The sequence below is a fragment of the Gallinula chloropus genome, assembly GCF_964237585.1.
Source record: "Gallinula chloropus genome assembly, chromosome: 8".
NCBI lineage: Eukaryota > Metazoa > Chordata > Aves > Gruiformes > Rallidae > Gallinula > Gallinula chloropus.
In genome coordinates, this window is record NC_140093.1 from 25,831,184 (window position 1) to 25,853,009 (window position 21,826).

Here is a 21,826-nt window from a genome sequence, read left to right on the forward strand (position 1 = left end):
AAACCTCTACCTAAAAATCTGTTTTAATACATACCTTCTAAATATTTCAAAAGCATGTCTGGGAGCTGGAGGGATGTTGCACTTTGGTGTGGCTGACTGAGTAGGCCAGTAACCTGTTGTGAGGACCCGCACTGTAAGATCAACACCACCTAATGAGACCTAAGGACAATTGGAAGAAAACATCCACTATTTTAATGCAGGTTCACATTTCAGCATTTTTCTGTATCAATGTAAAACGTACAGAACTTTAACAGACTAACAAAAAACCAGACATCTATCTATAAACGTTATTTTTACAAAGCCAGACAAATCATGTCATCGCTATCAGATTAGATGCTGGAGAAGTCCTCCACATTATTGCCCTCTGGCATCTAAGAGTGAACAGAATTTAACAAAATAAATTCTTAGCCAGCAGTGAAGTGTTTGTGATCACAAACAGAACTCATAATACATCAAACAACTATTTCTAAACAGGTTTTGATGACATACAGTGAAGTCAGTTGGTAAGCGTATCTGTTTCAAGATAAATGCTTATAAATTTACTCTCTGGAAGCAGAGAGTAAATACTGAACATCTCATATGAAACCACTGGGAGCTTTTCCTGTACTTTACCTCTGGACTGCAGTGTAAACAGTCACTTTTACACACACAACCTACTATTTTCCCTAAAGACAGCCATTACCACCAATACCCAGCACTACAACCCAAGTGCCCACCTATGAAGTGGTTCTGTTAGTAGGTGATAAACACCAGTGAGGCATAATCCTCACTAGGTATCTCTCAGCTAAGCTGAGCATTATTAAAACTGACTACTTTCAACTCTAGGAGGCATAACTAATACCTTCAGAGAACACAAATTATGGAGAAGAAAATCCAAAGCATGCTATATCCAACTTGCTAGAAATCTGCTACTCAGAAATAGAACACACTGTATTTCAGAAGGTCAAATGCTGCCCATCAACTCAAACTTCTACTGTTAAAAAGCAGAGTAGCCTTTCCCTGCACTACAGAAGAGTTTTTGTATCATGTGTGTTGAATGCCTATGTGCATCAACAAGCTTGTACCCAGGAAACTTCTGAAAAATCTGGACAGACCAGAGACAGGCCACTCATAGCAAAATCCTTTTGACTGAATCTCACTATGGCTTAAGAGAAACAATTTGCAGAAGTATGGAAAGACCCATAACATGCCTGTTCTGTAGCCAACATTACTGCCATGCTTCTAATTTCCTATCACTAATGTCTTAAGGCTCACAAGAACAATTCAAACAGCCATTTAGACACAGAAGGACAGATAATCTGCGAAACACCTAAAAAACCCCAACCCTTCAACAATTTTCTCCCTCTAGCCAAAGCACAAGGAAAGGCCACCAATGCAGAGTGAAAGACACATGAAGTGTATCTGGAACTCAAACAGTCAAGATGGCAATTTTTTCCCTGCACATTTTTTGTGGCCTTAGCCAGACCAGCCCAGGGCATTCATTCTGAATGTCTCACATCATACATTGTGCAGAGCATGACTTGAAAGAGTTCTGGAAGTGCTGTTTAAGATGTCTTTTCAGCATAAAAATGGTATGAAGCAAATCAGACGTGCCTTGAAGTGATCTATCTTTACAAAACTCCAACAAAATGAAGTTTCAGGATCGCAGTTGTAGAAATTATTCATAATCTACTAGCTTGGACTGTCTCCAGTGCTGAGCCTTCCACTTAGTGATAGCTAACCAATCACCATGTAACACAGTCCTTGGCACTACCTTTTCCTCAGGATATAGGATCCAGCAGGGGCTTTGCAGGTAGAATTATTTAGAGAAGAGCAGATGCCAGACTCCTCTAGGAGGCACAATGTGTATTTCAAGACGCACAGGTTGTTTAAAAAGGAGTAGAAAGGACTATTTCATATAAAATGCAGTATCTCCAGCAAGTTAACAATCACATAAAACCCCCAAATCATCCCGTTTGTATTTCTTCTCAAATATTACTGATGCCAATAGAAATATATACATTTCCATCATAAATAAGTACTCCAGAAATTTCATTAAAAGGCCGTGATTAGGCTGACTGAAAGGCAACCATCAGGTGAACTGCTGGTCCTTGCCAAAAAAAAGATGAAGTTTCAAATAAGGCCTACCAAAATATGTTAACATTTTAGATTAATCCATAAGCTGTACATAGCTAAAAAGGAAAGACACATTATTTATTAACTCACTTAATGTAGAACTGTCACATATGGTACATGAATCTTTAGCAGAAAGACCCCTCATGTACACGTCCTGCAAACTACCTAAAAACTGGGAATGTTCTACCAGTTTTTTCTTAACCAGGACATCAGACTGAGTTAATCCCTGAACAGATTCCTGACAGACTCATTCAAACATGCTTCCTATACAGACTTACCTGCACACAAGGAGCTATGTGGCCGTTCACTATATATTATTAAGCACTACTAAGTATCCGTGTGGGGGGGTGCAGGAAGGTGTTTCAGTCAAGTATACTGATACCTCAGAATAGAAGCAATCTCTCCATTAAGCAACAAGGCTTAAGAGGACCCCTTTTACAACAAGGTATAACACTTCTTCATTGTACATTTAAGTCTATATTTGGCAAGTTGAATTAAATGGTAGTGCTACTTTTAATGAAAGCATTAGCTGCATCAGGAGTGCTGCCCATGAGATGGTATGTGTCACACACCAGCAGCATGCAGTATTTTTCTTGCCATTAGCATAAGAGACAGGTCCCAACTCTGATGACATTAACAGGTAAGAGAGAAAAGACTCTGCCGGGCACGGGGCGTTTCTGAAACTCATGGGAGAGCAACCTGCCGGAGCCTGGGCACAGCGGGCAGGGCAGGGCCGGGCCGGGCACCAGGGCAGGGGGGGCCGCCGGGTACCAGGGCGGGGGGTGGGGGGCCGCCGCCGGGTACCAGGGCGGGGAAGGCGGCCGCTGCCCGCCCCCTGCCGGCCGCCGGCGGGAAGAGCCGGTGACCCGCGGCCCCTCCAGCCGGGGCGGGGGGCTTCCCCCGCAGACGCCCAGCCGGGGTTTTACAGAGCGGAACTGGCACTGCTCGAGCTGCGGATCGGGCTTCGAACTGGCTTCTGTATTCCGCGAAATACCAGCAGAGATGAGAAACTCAGTCAAAGCAATACAAGTCAAAGATGGGAAGAAAATCCCCCATTCCACAGGCACGTAGCAATGATTAAAACCCACAAGCCCTGACAAAGGTCTGGGGTTGGTACTAGAGAAGCAACACAGACCCCACACTCTTACCCCAGTTGCCTGAAGATGTTGCCTGAACTCATCCATCGTCGTGTTTGAGATGCTCATGTCCCTGAACATTCCTTCCAGTTTAGATGTGAACTGACATCCACATTCCGTCTGAAACACACAAAACCACTTGTAGTGAGAACACACCCTCAGATACATGATCTGCAAGGCTTAGACTAGTTTCTAAACCCCCCCAAACACATATTCCTGTACATTTGGTTACTGGGATTCCCATTTGCAGTGCACCCCAATGCACCCTGCAAACATACGCCGGGCCTTCAAACCACCAGCTCAGAATAGGAGGAGAGATAATTGGGAAGGAATGAGTAGTGATAATTTGGAATTAATACTGGCAATTTGGAGAAACGTGATGCAAACAGGCTTTGCTCACTGACAGAATATTAAGGTAAAAAATGAGGCTCAGTGAAGGTTGATTTTAGGATCAAATCGGTCAGGTTGAGAAGCTTCCCAGCCATTTGTCATGTCGCTTAGAAAGGAGCTGCACTAGAGCTTGCTTCAAGGACTATTCACTTCTGGGCTTTATTTTCTCCTCCATCTCCTGAACTATTTAATCAGTCAATTGAACCAACTGAGGAAAACAGGTTTCCAGACACCACTATGAGGACAGATTTATAAAATGATATAAAACTACTTAATCAAAAAGAGGAACTCAGCATTATCATCAGTCCAAAGATGAAGGCAACTAAAAACACATAAAAAAATCTATTGTGAATAATAGAAAAATATAGGATTAAACACAGTCTTGCCTCCAAATCTAATTTTATTTGGAAAGTCTTCAACTTTTTGGGGGCAAACATTTTTTTTCTAGCTTGCTGTTAAATACAGATTAAAGGCCCACAATAAATTATGCAAAGCTTTTCTGAACAATATTGTAGCAATAAAAGGAAGTACAGGAAAGGTTCTGTGATGAGAGAGCAATCAAGATGTATGCTATCTATATATCCCTTATGCAAAACCAAAAGAAACCATATTTATGAAAAAAGGAAATAAAAATATATACAGATGCTGTCTTACCTTTAATTTAGAGATCATGTTTTTCTCAGAGTCATCTGAAACACTCTTGTTTGTAAGAAGCCTTCTTGCCAAGTGCTGCTTGTAATAGCGTTCAAAAACATCTTTTTCTTGCATAAACCTAAATAAAACCATTGCCTTGTCCAATATAGTTTCTACTTCTTGCTCTGTTAGCTGCAAAAGGAATGATTTGCTGGTTTTAACTCTGCAGCACAAGTGTCTTATACAACCTAAATACTTAAAAGTAATTAACAGCAAGCATATGGTCTAACAATAGCCTACAAAGAAAATGATGCCAACATGTGAACAAGAGAGCCAGAAGAACAGTGCACAAACTCAGAGCAGAGAAACAGATCTAAAATGGAGGGAAAAGCAGTTATGAAGGAGAAGGAAGCTGATGGATGGCTACAATGCCTGGACTAATATAGTAAAAGTTCCTGGATAAGTTTCAAAGTATTTTCTTAAAAAGGACATATGGAAACCAGTATTAGGAGTATGAAAAGTTAACATTGTAAAGCTTTCACCCAAAGCTAAGATTTGTTTTGCAAAGCCTGTCTAGTGCTACAACGAATAAGATGATTATGTTCTAAACAAACAGAATTGGCTATTTGATTCCCAAAGCATAAGATGCATGCAGTAACACCCAGCTTTATTCAGAGCCACTGAAGCCTCAGCTGAACCATCCTGCCCAGTTCTAGGTGCTGCACCTCAAAAAAATTTTATGGAAGAAGCTATGAGGTCAAGACTAAAGGCAACAGTTACACTTAAGCTAGAAGAGATAGGTGTGGTAGCAGTCCTCTGACATGTAAAAGCCGTAAAAAGCAGCTAAAAAGAAAGCCTTCCCCTTCCCAAGCAAGTTAATTTTCAAACTAAATCATCAGACACTGAAAATAACTAGCAAACTGTAAATATATTTAAAGGAAATTATATATTTCAGGTTTTGAAGGAAGGGAGCAGTAGAATCTACTACAATACAATCTTTTTTTGAGGGGGTTATCTGACAGAAATAATCCAGGTGTACTGCTTCAGAGATAGGGGGACAACATCTTGAGATCTCCTAGTGCCTTATATTTCTCTAAGTTTATACCTGAAGCGTTATATATCTCAGCTCACATACATTACACAGATATTTTCAAGGCAGCGCTGCCACTTATCTTAATATAGAAGTAATTCTTAGGAATGTAGCTTAGTTTAAATTCATCCCCGTTTACCCAGCAGAGAGCATGATTTTTTCATTTAATTTATACTTACTCCCTTGACTCCCTTTTTCAGCTTATCATCAATAAATAATGAGAGGTACTCTGGAGACCTAGAGTTGAGGTTGAGGAAGTACTCGAAGTCACCCGCAATAGTCTGTTTGAAGAGTCGATCGTTATTGAAAGATTCCTGAAGGAAGCGATCAAACCTACTCTTCAAATCCAGCAAACCCTTAAAAAAAGGCAAAAAACAATTTTCACCAATTTGAAGTTTTAATAATAATAAATGAAGTCATACAACTGGCTAAAATACTGGTGCAGTTTGCTGTAATAAGCTACCCAAAGACTACGAATGTTTGTTAATCATCCTTTTTAAATAGATTGATATACTGTATTTTTAAATCCACAACTTTAAGGAGGTATTTGTTGTACTTGGCAAGTCCTTTCTATTTGACAGTCACTGTAACAGTAGGATATGGGAAGGATGAAGCTAAGCACCCACTAACTGCATCCCTACAGCTTCTGAGCAAGTCTGAGGAGAAAACACATGGAAACCACAGGCCTAATCTTGTTAGTTTTTTCCCCCTCTAATTCCAATCCAGGGACATGTTCTGCATTATTTAGTCACTACACCACTTCCTCCAAGCTAATCATCAGAATCTTGCTATCACTTGCCACCATCTTCATTCAGAGTTAAAACAACTGAGTGTAGAGGGGGGAAGCATCTTATAATCACCTGAACCCTTTGCTAAGTATGTGATGCACACAGGGCTTAGACATAACTAAGATAGCATGTGGGGGTGGTGAGGGAATTTCACTTGAGAGTTACATTTATCATAGATAACAACTGCCCACAAAAGCTGTCCAGGTTAAACATCTTAAAGACTAAGAAATTATTTAGATGTGGTTACTTAAAGAAGCCATTCAAGAATTACTCAAAGAAGTAGCAATGCTTCTTAGGAATTCACCATCTCAATAAAATAATGGTCTTTAGATGGGCTAATTAACGTGTATTAGAAATTTTAAATTCAAAGTAAATCACACTCTCTCTGTTTACCAAGTTAAGCTTATGTCTCCTCTCCAGGATAACACCAGGTTGTTCAGATGGTATATAACAGCAGACACTGTTAAAGACCTTAAATTATAGTAGCATTTACATATCCATTCAAATTATTTTAAGTTCTAAATTTAATCCCCTGGCAGAGCTTTTGCAATCATCTCACCAATTGTGCTTAGGGTTTGGTGATGTCATGTTGCAGAAGCAGTGCTGGACTATGATGAAGTTGTTTTCTTGATGGTAAAGAAAACAACTTGGCTGCCTTCCTACTGCCATTTAAGCCCTTGAAAGTTTCATCTCAGTGTGACTCAGAAGAGTCAGGTGGTTTCTCAATTCACAGGTATTTTTCCCTTCTTCCATACTGTCAATGGAAGTGGAGGATAAACCAGTCTGGGGTTTAGTGATAATCAAAGAACAAACCCTTACCTAGCACATCTCATTGAGATGGCTGCCCTACATACTAATGGGCTCTGCCAAAGCACATGCAGTAGGGCTCTAAGCCCTCTGCTTCACTAATCTATTTGCCTTGGTAGCAACAAACACCAATAGCATCTTTGTAATTAAGTTTTTAACTTTTTTTTTATACCCCTTTAGGACTCTTCTTTCAAAGAAAATTACTTGCAAGTAATCCAGACACTTTCCACATCATTTGACTTTTTTTTATTTAAATCACACCACCACAGAAAACGTAACAGCTTTTATTAAACTTAAATTTCAAAGGGCATCCTCTACCTTCTCTCTAACAATCCTGGGAGAGGTGATTTGTGTCCAAGCTTGGTAAAAAGTTTACTTCACCACTGACAGAAAATTAATAATCCAATCAAAAATGGTTTTGTACACAAATGGCTTCTTGTAATAGTAATCAGTTCTACTGGAGTTACTGATTCCAAACAAAACACCAGAGATAGGAGACATAGAGCATTAAATGTTCCTCATAAAAACCAGACACAAGGACTTCAATTACACTTTGAAAAAGAAAACCCAAAATACCTTAACATTTAACAAACAGACACTTTCACATTAAGAATAAAACATCTTCCAGCCATAAAAACATTTCCTTAAGTTCAATGAACTCTAAAGATTTTATGTGCAAATTTAAAACCAGCTTCTCAAAGACAACAGGAGGGAAAGATGAGAAACATTCCTGAAGTGTGTTTTGTGATCTTGATATATTAACAGTACACATCACTTCATAGTGAGAGAGAGAAGAAGAAAGAACACTTCTGTCTTAGCATGCAGAAGTGTTCTGTTTCTCAGGGAGACAGAGAATGAAGCAAGTAATTTGTTATGATTTATACCACATTTACCTCTCAGTCACAGTTAATCTTGCCATGAAATACTGTCATGTGATTTTTGTCTCAAACACCAGCAGCTAACATCACACAAAATTAAACAAATAAGATCCTATAAAGCTATTTACCAGCAGACTCACAACTCGCTCTGGCAGAAAATTATCATTTAGGATAATCCAAAAAGTTCCCAGCAGTTAGATAATCAGCCTGAATATGCTGTTTAATAAAAGCAGTTATCAAAAGCACAAAAACTGAGCATGTGCTTTCTCAGCAAGAGTTCTTAACATGTTTAAAAATTTAGAAAATGCACATTTTAGGCAAAATTATAAACATATCTTAGTAGTAACAATCCCTTTGTAATCAATATTAAGCTTTACCTTATCAATCATTTAGTTAACTGCTATCCTGGGGAATGTGGGAAAGATGGAAGGAAAAATAAATGATTTAACTACCTGAATGTAGTCAACTGGATTCTTTCCTTCTCCCTCTTCAGAAACTAGTGCTTTGCCTTGCTCTCTCAGGTACGAGCTCATGCACTCGCACATTGTCTTCAGACCATTTGGCACACGGCTAAACAATTTGTACATGCAAGCAAGGTCTGGAAACAAGAATGACATATTATGCAGGACATCCACTGTCTGGTGCAGAAGTGTAACTCATTCATTTCATAGCAAAAGGCAAGAGTAAAAGTTCACCCACTTAAGCCACAACAAGCATCCCATAAGAGCCTAGGCACTAGGATGGCCTCAAAATTCAAATCAAAGCTTGGATTTAATTATTCTAGGTTGTCTACAGCATGGAATCTGCTATTGCTGATTCCCAGGCCAGCAAAAGCTGATGCTTGGCTAAAGGATGGTGCAATTAAAGCTTCAGTAAGATTACGCCTTCCAGTGTTATTCCACAATTACCACCCCCAAAATCAAATACCGTATTAAAGGTTACAAGAAAAATGTAAGTTAAAGCAAACAGAACAACACTGAGATGCTTATTTCTGTATTAAAAGCAAGAACTGGTACAAACTGGAGGTTAATTCACATTTGTCTGAAAGTCAGCCGTATAATTTTACACTACTTTGTTTCATCCTTCTAAAATCATGATAAGTGGCTTAGCTTAATCATGGCTCTCCAAAAGAGCAGTCCAGCCACACACATTTAGGTTAAATCTTATCTTCACAATAAATACAGCAAGTACCTCCTCTCTAGTATTTAACTAAATCAAACCAAGGCACATAGAGAATTAGTTTAACTTCTATCTTGTGAATGCCCTTGTACCCTCAGCCTGAAGGCTATATTAACTGGATTTTAAAGAAAAGTGTTAAGTATAGTAACATCACTTCCCTTTTCAACACAGTAACTCTTTTTTTCCTCACAGCTAAGAAATCTGCTCATTTTGTCACTATCACATAGTAATTGTGAAGCTGCTTTAACGAACAAAGGCCATTAATCCAAGCAGCCAGTCTGTTCCCCATTCTCACAGCTTTAGCATGAGCATGGATTTCTAAATACAGACACCAGCATCACTCTCTTCATTATGCTGCTTTAGCAATTTGGGTTCTGTTTCTTTCAGTAGTAACTTTCATTCAGTCACTGTGCACCACTTTAACCTCTACTAGAGGAAACCAAATCAAGCCAAGCCCTTCTTTTTCAAGCACTTGGATAAGCTGCTTCACATCCTTTAAAAACAGCCAACTTTTTTCTGCAACAAAGCTCTCTTCCCAAGAATGGGTCCTACAACACTTCTACTTAGAGTCATTTGCACTAGTGCTTCTCAAATAACCACCTGTGCACCAAAACCGTTTTGACAACTACATACTAAGGTAAAGAAAGTAATAAAATGTCTCACAGAAAACAGGTAACAAAGACCATGACAACAGATTCGTATTTTTCTTTAAAAATACTTTGCTTACAAAAAGAAAAAGTACCTCTAACAGGTACTAGACAGAAACAAGTTATATGTAAAGGCTCTGTTTTAAGAGCCCTCTAAAAGGTCTCGTAAGTAATAATATTCTCAGATATTTACAAAACAGAGCCACCAAAGTGTTTTTACAATTACACAGGAACACAAACATTGAACTTGACGTTCTATGTTCGGAAACAGTAAGCAGTATGGTACGCATTTCTGCCTCCCAAATGACACAGTCTTACCTTCTGTCTTCCCATTTTTCAGCATATGAACTAGCCCAGAGTTCTCCATTTCCACTATAGTTTTCATATGCTTGGAAATAAGCTCCCTCTCAACAACTTTCACAATTGGCTCTTCTGTTGATTTATCCAGACAATGCATCACCCGTTCTATTTCTTCATTAATTCTAGCTTCTACTTTCTTTATATATACAGAAGCACTGTTTTCAGCTAAAAATTTCTGACTTTCCATCTGTAATTAACACAAAAATACTTCAGATTTTTAAGGACAAAAAGAAAGTGTCTGGTTATTTCAGATCAGCATTCACAAGCAAGTTCAAAACAAGCCCAGCATATCCAACAAATGGGATCCTTATACCCCTACGATTTACATACATGGTTAACACAAAATAAAGGTTCCATTACACTACTTGTGTTACATGCACAAAGGGGTACATGCAATACAAACATGGTATTTTTCACACTAAAGCAACCCAAGCAAACCTATTTTTCAGTTACTGCTCATGGTAACTCAGCGTTAGCTGCAGGTCCAAAGAAAACAGAAGAATGGGAAGAGGCAAAAAAAAATCCTTTCAAATCCCAATTTATGGCATATTTATGAGCTGTCAGGATCAGTGGTTCTCATTATTCTTGTTAGTGACAACACTGAGGATGTTATTTCATATCAAACTGTTTCTATCCATAATGATCAGCACAGTGTTTGGAAGAAAGATTTTCTTTTCTTAAGGCAGAGATTAAAAATAAAATTTCCATGAAGTAATTATTTTTCTTCATTTTATGTTGCACCAATAAAATTAAAATGTAAAAGCTTTTAAAAGTTTGTGCAATATATGCTGCTGCTTTTCAAAGAAGTTTGGAGACCAGAGGATATGACAGACACTCGATCCTGCATAAGAATTGGGAAATCAACAAATTATCTTATCAAAATACCTTTTAATAGGCTTTTACAATTTCTATCAATTTCCAATGACAGATGAGCATGATTACACTTAACCACCATTCAACTAGCTTTCTTCCTGAAACCACCTCACAAAACCAGTCAGGAAATATTTAAAATGGGTTATTCAGTGGTTGGTCAAGAACCAGATAGCCACTTTGATGCACTTATTTCCTTGACTTGGTTCACATAATTACAAAATATAAATCACAAATGTTAAAACCATGAAGGAAGCAAAACTTCCTCAAAGGCAGCCTGACAAGTAGTCTCTGTTCCCAGCCTGAAACAGTTTGAACCTTCCATGCTACTGGTATTTCAAAAGAATGTGGCTGCACTGCAGGGGTAGAGTAAGTTGCATGAAATAGCCCAAAGGGTATAGCTATTGATATATACTATCAGCACCCACATCTCAAAACTACACTCAAATTATGGTCAATCTGTAAAATCTGTGTTACTTTTTCTGCAAAGTTAGTTACTTTTTTCTTATTTAATAGAGATGGACATGCTCAAATAAATACAAATAAAGTACTGCCAGATCTCACAATTCCAAACAGTTATGACATTTCAAATATGATATTACAACATTGCTGTACCTGAAAAAATTCTGCAGACATCTCCAAAAACGGAGCTTCAAAGTCTTCTTCATATACTGACCTTCCTTCAAGACCTAGAATCATTAACATCTGGCAAGCATTTCTTATTGCGCCTCTGCCAAAAAGTAAGTTGTTAACAACTTGAGAAATCTACATGCTTGTAAGACAGAATATACAACAGAATGACAATTCAGAATGTGTATCAACTTAAATAAAATATAGTAATAGAAAGTTCATCCTAAATCTGTTTGGTACATGGCAGGTTTTCAAGATTGCATTCGAACCCCACCTGGAAGTGTTCCTGTGTGACCTAATCTAGGTGATCCTGCTCTGGCAGGGGGTTGGACTAGATGATATTTGAGACCCCCTCCAGCCCCTAACATTCCATGATTCTACATGTGATTTAATGTTTTAAATACAGTGATAGGGAAGTAGGTCTCAAGTTCCACAAACTCAAAACATTAAGATTATATTTCAACACAAAAGAAAATAATAAATAAAAATGCTACTTCAAAGAAAACTGAGAACTACACGTAGGGTGGAATCAAGCAATTCTAAACAACTGGCCTGATAGGAGATGCTGTGCAAAGTTTTAGGGGTTTTAGGGGTTTCTTTGCAAAAAATCCCACAAAATGAAAACTTATCAGTAAGTTCATCATTTGGTTAGGCATAGAAACACATTACTAAAACATGAAAACAAAGGAACTGCATCCAGGAAAAAATTCCACTTTCTGGCAGTAGGGGACAATATACAGCTGTTGCCAGGGAGTATTTTTCTCTTCATAAATTGCGTGTTGGGCAATCTCAGCCACAGAACTGCAGCCAAAGTAGTGTGGAGTTTACGAATCCCCACACCCAACAGCTGCTCTGAAACTGGAGAAGCACAAGAAAACTTGCAAATCTGAAGTTACTTCAGCTGCAGTATCTGTGGCGGGTGGCACGGAACTCCACAACTACTCAGAGAACACAAGGGACAGATTTCAAAGCTTGGAGATGCAACTGAACCACCAAGAAACAGATGGATCAAAACATAAAGAAGGGAAATAGAAATTTTTTTTCCTAAAAAACCCAAAACACCCCAACAACCAGGTACAGGAAAATTAAACCACCTCTCAGTACAGAAGAAATACAGGGCAGTATGAAGCAGAGAATGGTCAAAACTCTGCTTTCTAAATGCTGTAGCACAAAGCAGTAATACTGATATTTTGCAAGCATTTTAGTAAAAAAGATAAATATTCCAAAATATTAATTAGCTTCCCAACTTACCATTATGCTTTAATTTTACATAAAAAGAAATATGTTATATTCCACTTTTTGGAGAAATGCTACTTATGAGCGGAGACACAGCCTTATGTAAGGATTTACTTGTGTATGCTCTTGATTCACTCTTAAAAACAGGCAGGTATTATTTACAACAAGAGCCAGTCACTTACAAACCTCTTACCTGTCTACAACTTCTCCTTTCCTTTCTCTTGCAATCATATCCAGCAGAGTTTGCCGCAGGTGATCCCTAATACAGCCATAGCGCACGACTTGATCTCGAAAAATAATCAAGCCCAAATTGTAGACATTTTCCACGTTATTTTGTTGTACATACACACGGTCCTACAAAGGAGGGAGACACAGCAGTAACACGTTAAACTGAGTACACCCATGCTATTCTAAATGCCAAGAGACTGGTCATATTTCCACTGCAGAGAAATAACCAAATTAATATTCTCTCCTTCATAAAAAGAAATAATTAATACCCTCAAAATAAAAAAATCAGTCTCATTTTTCAAAATTTAATTCACATACAAAGTCTACTTTGCTTAGAGTACAAGCACATCATTTATGACTAAAGCATGCCAGACCAAATCTACAGCTTTGCAACTTTTTAGTCTGGGGGGAGGGAAATCTCCAAATACCGACAAAACTGATGGCATAATCAGAAAGATGCTTCACTTATCTACTCAACCCCCTTCCATCCACCCCTCTTAGTTCTTGAAGAAAGATGATTTCATTTTTCCATGCATCTTCCTACCACTCCTTTTAGGCAGATAGTTTCCCCATAATACTCAGTGAGCTTTCTGGAAATAGCATCCCCAGTAGATGAACAGAAGAAAAAGCAAAACCAAAACGAGACAAGTTACAATCAAAATATTTGTTGATCAGTACTGCTAAGTTGTATATAAATTGTATCTGTTACCATAATCTCAGGCTATAGGAGGATGAGGCCCCTCAACCATCAACTAGCCGGATACTACCTGTGTTTACAAATCCAGGCCAACCCAAACAGTATTTCAAGTCTGTACAGCCCAAACACCCCCAGAGTTGCCTGAGGCACTGCTGAGCAAACACCACGAGTTTCTTACTGCTACTCACAAAACCACTCCAAAAATCTGTTTCCCCTTTTCTATTCTTCTCTCCCAACTTATCAACCCTCTAGCAAAGGAAGACTATTTATAATAAAGTCTGTAGCAGACAGAAAATGAGTGTATATGCTTAATATCCAGCAGCACTGTGCTGGGTGAGACAATTTAAAACAACATTAAGAACTGAAAAATTTTAGTTTTTACAAGCTATTTCTGTGATGCACAATGAATTCTTCCCCTTTTTTTGGTTAGGACAGAATTCATTCCTCGGATGCAATAGTTTGGGTAATTACTAAAACTACTGCTGCACTACTTTTTAAGCTTCAAAAGTTTTGTACCCACTCACAAATGTGATTGTGAGAAGGTTTTATCAGAATTTACATAGCTGTAAGAAAGTAAAAAATCCCAAGGAAATTCTGTAAAGGATGAAGGTCAGTGTTTGAAATTTGAGTATAAACATTAGCTTCTCCACTGTTTCCATTCATTATATTGAGTGTTTTACCACACTCAGAGTTGAAGTGTAAAGTTACCAAACACCTAGAAAACTAAACTACAAAAAATTAATCATGCTTCAGACTATGGAAAAGGTTACAAAGTTATGCTTATATAAATTCCACAATTAGAAAAAATCTGAAGGCACAGACACCACACCCTTCAGTGTTTCAGCAGCTGAGTTTAGTGTATAAATAATTTTGCCATGTAATTACATGCCAGATTGCCTCTTGATGACCAGAGGAAAGTGAAACACCGAGTTCCACAATTCACAAACAATTTCACTCCCTTCAGACAGACAGACAGCACTTAATTTAAATGAAAAAATAAATGGGAACAGATCAAATATGCCTACACTCTGTGGTGCACGAAGCAAGCTCAGTTCTACCTCAAACCAAAAAGTTTACTAATTGGTCTCATGAAGTCACATTAGCCACACCTCATGGCCTAGATCTTTGGAATATGTTACTATTCTTCACTGCTATTTAGAAACAGGGCTATTTATTTCACTCCCTTATGTACACACTTGTATCAAGAACAGAGGTAAAAGTGATTCTGAAGACAGACAAACTGAAAATATACCTTCAAAGATATGAAAGAGAAACTAAAAAATAATGTCTAATATAATATAATTTAAGGAGAAATGTATTATATATAAATAGAAATATATGTATATATTTTTTTATATAAATTATTTTCAAAGAATATTCAGGCCTCTGAAGTACAGGCAACAGGGTATCAAAACAGATTAAAGCCAAGGTCATGACTCATCTGCAAAGCTTCTGTGGTGGCAGTTCTAAACACTGCCACTATGAAATGAAATAGTAGCTACACTAGAAACTCTTCTCTACACAACAGCAACTGCCTCTGTAGTAAGCCAGACCACTCTACAATACCCAAATTTGAGGGGCAGCATTAATGTTTCTGGTACTGGTGACTTGTTTACCTTGGTAACAGATCACTTATTGTTTACTGGAAGCTCTCCCAACCAGAGGGAAAAAATAAATCTTAGAGACAGGAAGACCCATTTGGGAACAGGTTTGACTGACAAGGCTACATGCTACTGAACAGCAATCACTTCCCACGGGGAGAAGGAGCAGGTGCTTAAAAGGTAAGAGTAACTCTCAGGAGACAAGGGTGGAGTTTCAGACAGCAATTATTCATAAACTACAATGCTGCTTACACTGCAGAATAATTAAAGCAAGTTACCTGCTGTGAAAGATCACCAGCCATATTTTGCCCATCTCTGCATGGATGTACTACCTGGATGCTGTAAGCCTTCAGACACCACTGTGTGTGCTTATCTAGCAAGTGTCCTCGACTTTAGTTCTGGAAATAAAATCAACACTTCTTCCCACTTCCTTGTACGTAAGCCATGAACAATGACAGTCCTATGCCCTGAGGTCAAAACTCACATAGCCAATCTGTCAGTGCTGGCCTAAATCAAGCCACCAGCTCTGTGCACTGTGCAGATGAGAAGGGAATGCTCTGCCCTCCAAACAATACCCAGCTTATTCCCAAGAGCAGCATTCAGCTGGCACTGCCCATATGCCTATAGTGCAGCCAGGGCGTGACTGCAGCGTTTGCATACCTGACCTGCATTCGCTTTAAATTTAGCAAGTACAAGTAGTAAGGAAGGGACACCACAGAATCCAGTTTAGCCCAGTCTCTGTAAGACATTCTGAGAATACTCCTGCTCATTCAGCTTGAAGGGAAGACCAAACAACTGCACCTCCACTGTTAAGTTGCATGCAGCAGCTAAACACAAACCACTCTAGGTAAGCACACCTACGTCGCGGCTGCAGGGTGGCATTTCAGATACGGCCAAATGCAGCACATCCCGATTCAACACCTCTCAGTCTATCACCTGACTTAGCCAAGATGCTACTCAGGACATAACTCCACTGCTTCAGTAACTCACTGCTTGCTGCAGACCATGCCCTGAATGCAGAGTGTATCACAGCTATTCTGGTGCTGATTGCCCTAGCTCAATGTGTAAACAAGAGAGCGAGTGCACACAGTTGACATAATAATACAGTGGAACTGTGCAAACTCCAAATTCAATTGTGGAAACTGCAGTACCTCAAGGAAGTTAGATTCACCTCTACTGTGCAATTCAGGTTGCAAAACCTCTGCTAGAACGACATTATACAACAAACCTGAAACTAAGCAGACTTTTACCAGATAACAAGCACAACACATGAAACCAGCTGCATTTTAAAAGTGTAAGGCAAGCTTTACAGAGCCTCCTGTGGAACAGGTTCTGCCCATAAAATGAAATCCTGCCATAAACCTCCATCAGCAACTATTCTAGTTATTAATTATCAAAACAATGCACAAGCCCCACTGTACAAAAAGAATACCTTTCTATAAAAAGGCCTATTTTATTTATATTTCTGAAGTGGCAAAATTAAACAGAGAAAAGAGGTTAAGGTGAATTGGAGAGGTGTTTGCTTTGACTTAGATCATATGTGAGCTAATGGGTGAAATTAAGTTGGAAACAAAAACTGTATCTGGTTTAATGCTGTGTAAGATGTACAATCACTAGGCTGAAGCAAGAATTTAAGACAGTAACATCAGGATTCAAGAGGATGTTTAAATGTTTTACTTTCACTGACGTCAGACTGTGGCTGCTTGGCTACCAATAGGTACATTTCCTGAAACTGATGCATAAGTAATTGGGACAGCCTACAAAATAAGAGGAGAAGGATTGGGTTATCCTTTATAAACATACATATTATAATTGCATATGCTTCTCCTGGTGGAACACAAGCATACCAATTAACAGTGCCTGGTGACTGAGTTTATACAGCATCTGGTGATGGGGGTTAAGGCGATTTTTAACATGTGAATTATATTAGCCACGTTGAATAAAAAGATATAAACAACTTCTGACATAAGCATATGACTATTAAACTACATTTAATTCAGACTCAACATAATTCCTTATTTTATAAACTTCTTGCAAATTATTTCTTTGAAGAGCAGTCAGGTCTCATCTTTGACACATGTTCCTACACTTCATAATTTTGTGGTACTAGCAGCTTTCTCAGGCTTTTTGAATGAACACACACTCAAGACTACAAGTTTCCTGCTTCTTGGTCTCTTTCCAACAAAAAGAATTGTGTTTCAATCAACAGGACATCCCAGTGACAAAGATGTAACTGCAAATCTTTGAGATTAGTCCCATTTTAAACATAACTTATAATTTAATTTGCAATCAAAGCATGAATTTTCTAATGACAATTTGTCTCATGCCACTCCAAGTCAAAGTAGAGTCTGATTAAATTTATAATCATAAATACCATGTTACACTTCAACAGCCATCAGTGCTCCTAAAGGTTGACAAGTTTAGACAAGCATTTCTGAAAAAAATTTATTACTTTTTACTGTTATACTATAAATACATTTCATTGTACATGTCGTGTTTCTTTGGGTCTCACTTTGGTACAAAGAAAAGTGCCTATGGGAGGCACAAAATCAGTCAAGTGGAGGCCTCAAATGAGACTTAAAATAATTAGGAACTGTCAAACAGCACATGAAGAACTATATTTTCCAGAGGTATTCAAGTTAGTAAACTTGTTTATTATTCTGTTCTGAATCTAAAATATAACCCAAGGAAGTCTAATTAGCACTGCATGTAGGAATGCTGCAGGTCTTCATCTTCTGGAGTTCTGGTGGAAGAGACACAACTGGCTGGCTGTTCTAACAGCACTCACAAGCTTCAAACAGAAGTCAAGGCATTGCTCTCCAGAGCACAAAAAATACTTCAGAAATGACTTATCTCTCAAAAGCCCTAAGCACATAACCCTTCCACAACGAGGGGACTTCTTGGTCCTCAAAATACTGGCCAACACACTAAAGCAGGAATAGCTGACAAGCCAGCTTTCTCTGACACTGTTGGAAGAATCACAGACTTACTCAAGAGCAGCAGTAACACTGCATTCTCTGCTCTGACCACCTATGTATCTTAGATTCATCAGAATTATTTAGGCTGGAAAAGACCTTTAAGATCACCAAGTCCACCTGTAAACCCAGCACTGCCAAGTCCATCACTAAACCATGTCCCTAAGCACCACATATATACCCTCCAGGCACAATGACTCAACCAGATGGATAATTCAAGCGATGAAGTTTTTTCCTAATATCCAAACTAAACCTCCCCTGGTGCAACTTGAGGCCATTTCCTCTTGTCCTATTGCTTGCTACTTGTGAAAAAAAAAGACCAACACCCACCTTGCTACAACCTCCTTTCAGGTAGTTGTAGAGAGCAATACAGACTCCCCTTCTCCAGGCTGAACAAACCCCATTCCTCCAGCCACTCCTCATCAGACTTGTGGTCTAGACCCTTCATCAGCTTCACTATTTCTCTTTGGACACACTCCAGCACCTCCACATCTGTCTTGTGGTGAGGGGCTTAAAACTGAACACAGTATTCCAGATGCAGCCTCATCAGCGCTGAGGACAATCACTTCCCTAGTCCTGGTGCCCAATTTCTGATACAAGCCTGGATGCTGTTGGCTGCCTTGGCCACCTGGGCACACTGTTGGCTCCTATTCAGCCGGCTGTTGACCAACACCCCCAGGTCCTCCTCTGCCAGGCAACTTTCCAGTCACTCCTTCCCAAGCCTGCAGCACTGCACCAGGTTGTTGTGACCCAGGTGCAGGACCCAGTACTTGGCCTTCTTAATCCTCATACAGTTGCCCTTGGCCTATCACCCAGCCTGTCCAGATCCCTCTGTAGAGCCTTCCTACCATCCAGCAGATCACTCACACACAATCTGGTGTTATCTGCAAACTGACTGAAGGTGCATATGATCCCTCATCCAGATCACTGATAAAGAGAACCAGCCCCAATACTGAGCCTTGGGGAACACCACCTTGGTGCATCCAGCACCTGCTGTGTGGAAATAATACATAATACTTGGCTAAAGCACAACAGCTACTCCCTTAGAGAGCTCTGGATTCCAGCTTCGAACGTTTCTGAAAACTCAGCACAAACTTTGGTAGATTATTCTTTTAACTGTTCTTGAATTTGCCCAGATGCAGCTAGCTGCAACTGATTTGTATTTGTCATTCACAAACAGATAAGAGATTCCAGGATTTCTTATAGCAAAGACAGTATATCTTCAAAATAATCTCTCAATCTTCCTTTTGGCATTGTCACTGAAGGCATTCTTCCCAGCCCTCGATCTTTTTGTGGTCTTTCACAACAACAACAACAACAACAAAAAACCAATCCCACAAAAAAACCCCACACAAACAACCCAACAAACCCCAAAACACCTAACCACACAAAACCCACTACACAAATGACAGTAAATCCATTTAAAAAAATGTGGCTACAGTAATTACTCCATTATTTTTTATCTTTTAGTAGTTTATTAACAAAGTAGGATTTTTTTCACAGCTAAAGCAAAAAGGTCCCATTTCATTGTGTGAGATCTTGCCTAGTAGCTGTTAAAGATCTTAACTTCAGCTGTTCAGCAGATAGAGTACAATCACAGTTAATCATCTTTTTGGGAAAATGAAAAAAAGAAAGCATTACCATTACCATTACCTGTCTTTCACTGCCTAATACTGCATAAAGAAGTATCTTCTGTATGTTTCAGGAAAAAATAAAGATTTCACACTGAAACCCCACAGTGCCTCAACACATCCACAGCTTTTCCTTCCAAAGTTAAAGCCTTTGGCTAGGAGCTGTGCAAAACCACACTGCCTCACACCCTCAGAGCATGCTCACCATGCTGGGAATTTACACATATACCGACTACTGGAAGCATAACACAATCCAGACACAAAAATGTAAGGTTTCCCCTCTTCAAAAAAGGCCTTTTCCATTAGCTATCAGGTAAGGAATGCTTTTCTTCCTTTTAAAATGACAGTCATGCAACCCAAGATCACATTCTCATCTATGTACACTGCTTAATCTTGTACCAAAGTGCTATACAAGCAGGGAAACATTCAATTAGAATTAAACATTTAAGGACACAGACTTAAACAGAGTTACCCTCTTTAGATCCCTACGCTTAAAGAACAGCAGTTATATTGGAAGTCTGAGGAGACTTTAAACCCCCATGCTTTCCAAAGCAAGAAACCACCACCTGAACTAAACCACACAAATATCATCTATAACCTGCCAGAGTAGGTCTGATTAGTTCAATTTAAGAACTGCAAGATTTAACCATTTTTCAGATGCTTTTTTTCAAGTGATACAGAAATAACCTGAAAGTAGAATCCAATTATAATTTCTCACACACACATAATAGTCTTGCATGCACACAGGGAATTCAAAACAAGGGTCTTGAGAGGAGACTGGTAAGCATGCCTTTGCTTTACTCCTGCAGCTCATTTCTTTACATTTGTCAAAAACCAATTTACTGCATCACATGAAACCTGGGAAAAAGCAGAATACCCACCATATACATCAGAATGTCTCTAATCATCACCATCGCAGTTTGATGATCATTCCATGCTTGGTTTAGTGTTTGAAGAAAGTTGTTGTTCAAGGAATTTAACACATCTTCTCGCACCTGAAGATGAAAAATAGATTGTCAGTTTCTCCTGCATTATTTAATTCTTAACAAGCTTTGCTTCACAGGAGAAGTCTTGCTCCTCTATGAACTTAAATATTACCAAAACAGTTCATTCTTTTCCTGGGTGCTGACTATCCCTAACATGTATTTCATTTTTGTGGAAAATTAAAACTTCAAACAAGTAATAAAACTCAGGCTAAAGACAAGAGGAACAAAATAAACATGGATATGAAATTTCAAAGGAATACCTGAAATCTCAAATATTAGAAGTATTTTGTACAGCTCCTTAAAGATTTAATTTCCTATGCTACAGTGTTTCAATTAATGTTAACTTTAATATCACAAGTAATTCCAGAATATTGAGTAGGACCTGTAAACATTACAAACAGGAACAAATACAGATTGAAAATTTGCCTTCCAGACATTTAAAAAGACATGCTGAGATAGCATAAAGTTACAGACAACAACAGGTCTAAAAGGAAACAAGCACTTGGTAAAGACCACTCTTACACTAAGTCCATAACTACCACCAAGACTCCAGAGAACCAAAGAAAGTCGTCATTGTTTTTAGGAATGTATTTGCTAGTTGATTCATTTGTCCCATCAACTTTGGCTTTACTTCTTTTTGACACTACCAAATCCTACTAGTAAAACAGAACATGCAGTTTCATATTTTGATTTTTTGTTTTTCATGCAGTTAGCATATACTACAGTTGCAGGAATTAAGAGCTTGAGCAAAGAGAAACCTGAGGGAATGTAAAAAATATTGTTCAAGTTAATGAAATGTGTGAATTGGCTTTTGACATAACATGCAGAATACATTTTGCCCTCCACTGTAAAGAACAGAAGTATTTTTACATTTATGGACTTGCATTTATACTAGTGCAATAGCATAAATTTCAGCACAGAGAATTCAGAGGAAAACAAGACACACGTA

General features: G+C 38.6%; 1 protein-coding gene across 1 annotated transcript in view; it reads right to left on the reverse strand.

Moving 5' to 3' along the window:
• The window catches only part of CUL3 (cullin 3), a 55,292-nt gene that overhangs the window by 9,828 nt on the left and 23,638 nt on the right, over positions 1-21,826 (reverse strand). Inside the window, exons 3-11 of the mRNA XM_084267081.1 lie at positions 20,773-20,886; positions 12,953-13,113; positions 11,509-11,623; positions 9,982-10,210; positions 8,290-8,435; positions 5,544-5,720; positions 4,296-4,466; positions 3,264-3,371; positions 35-159 (exon numbers count right to left, since the gene is read on the reverse strand). Of these exons, the coding sequence (XP_084123207.1) occupies positions 35-159; positions 3,264-3,371; positions 4,296-4,466; positions 5,544-5,720; positions 8,290-8,435; positions 9,982-10,210; positions 11,509-11,623; positions 12,953-13,113; positions 20,773-20,886 (1,346 nt within the window). The remainder of the gene's footprint in view (positions 1-34; positions 160-3,263; positions 3,372-4,295; positions 4,467-5,543; positions 5,721-8,289; positions 8,436-9,981; positions 10,211-11,508; positions 11,624-12,952; positions 13,114-20,772; positions 20,887-21,826) is intronic.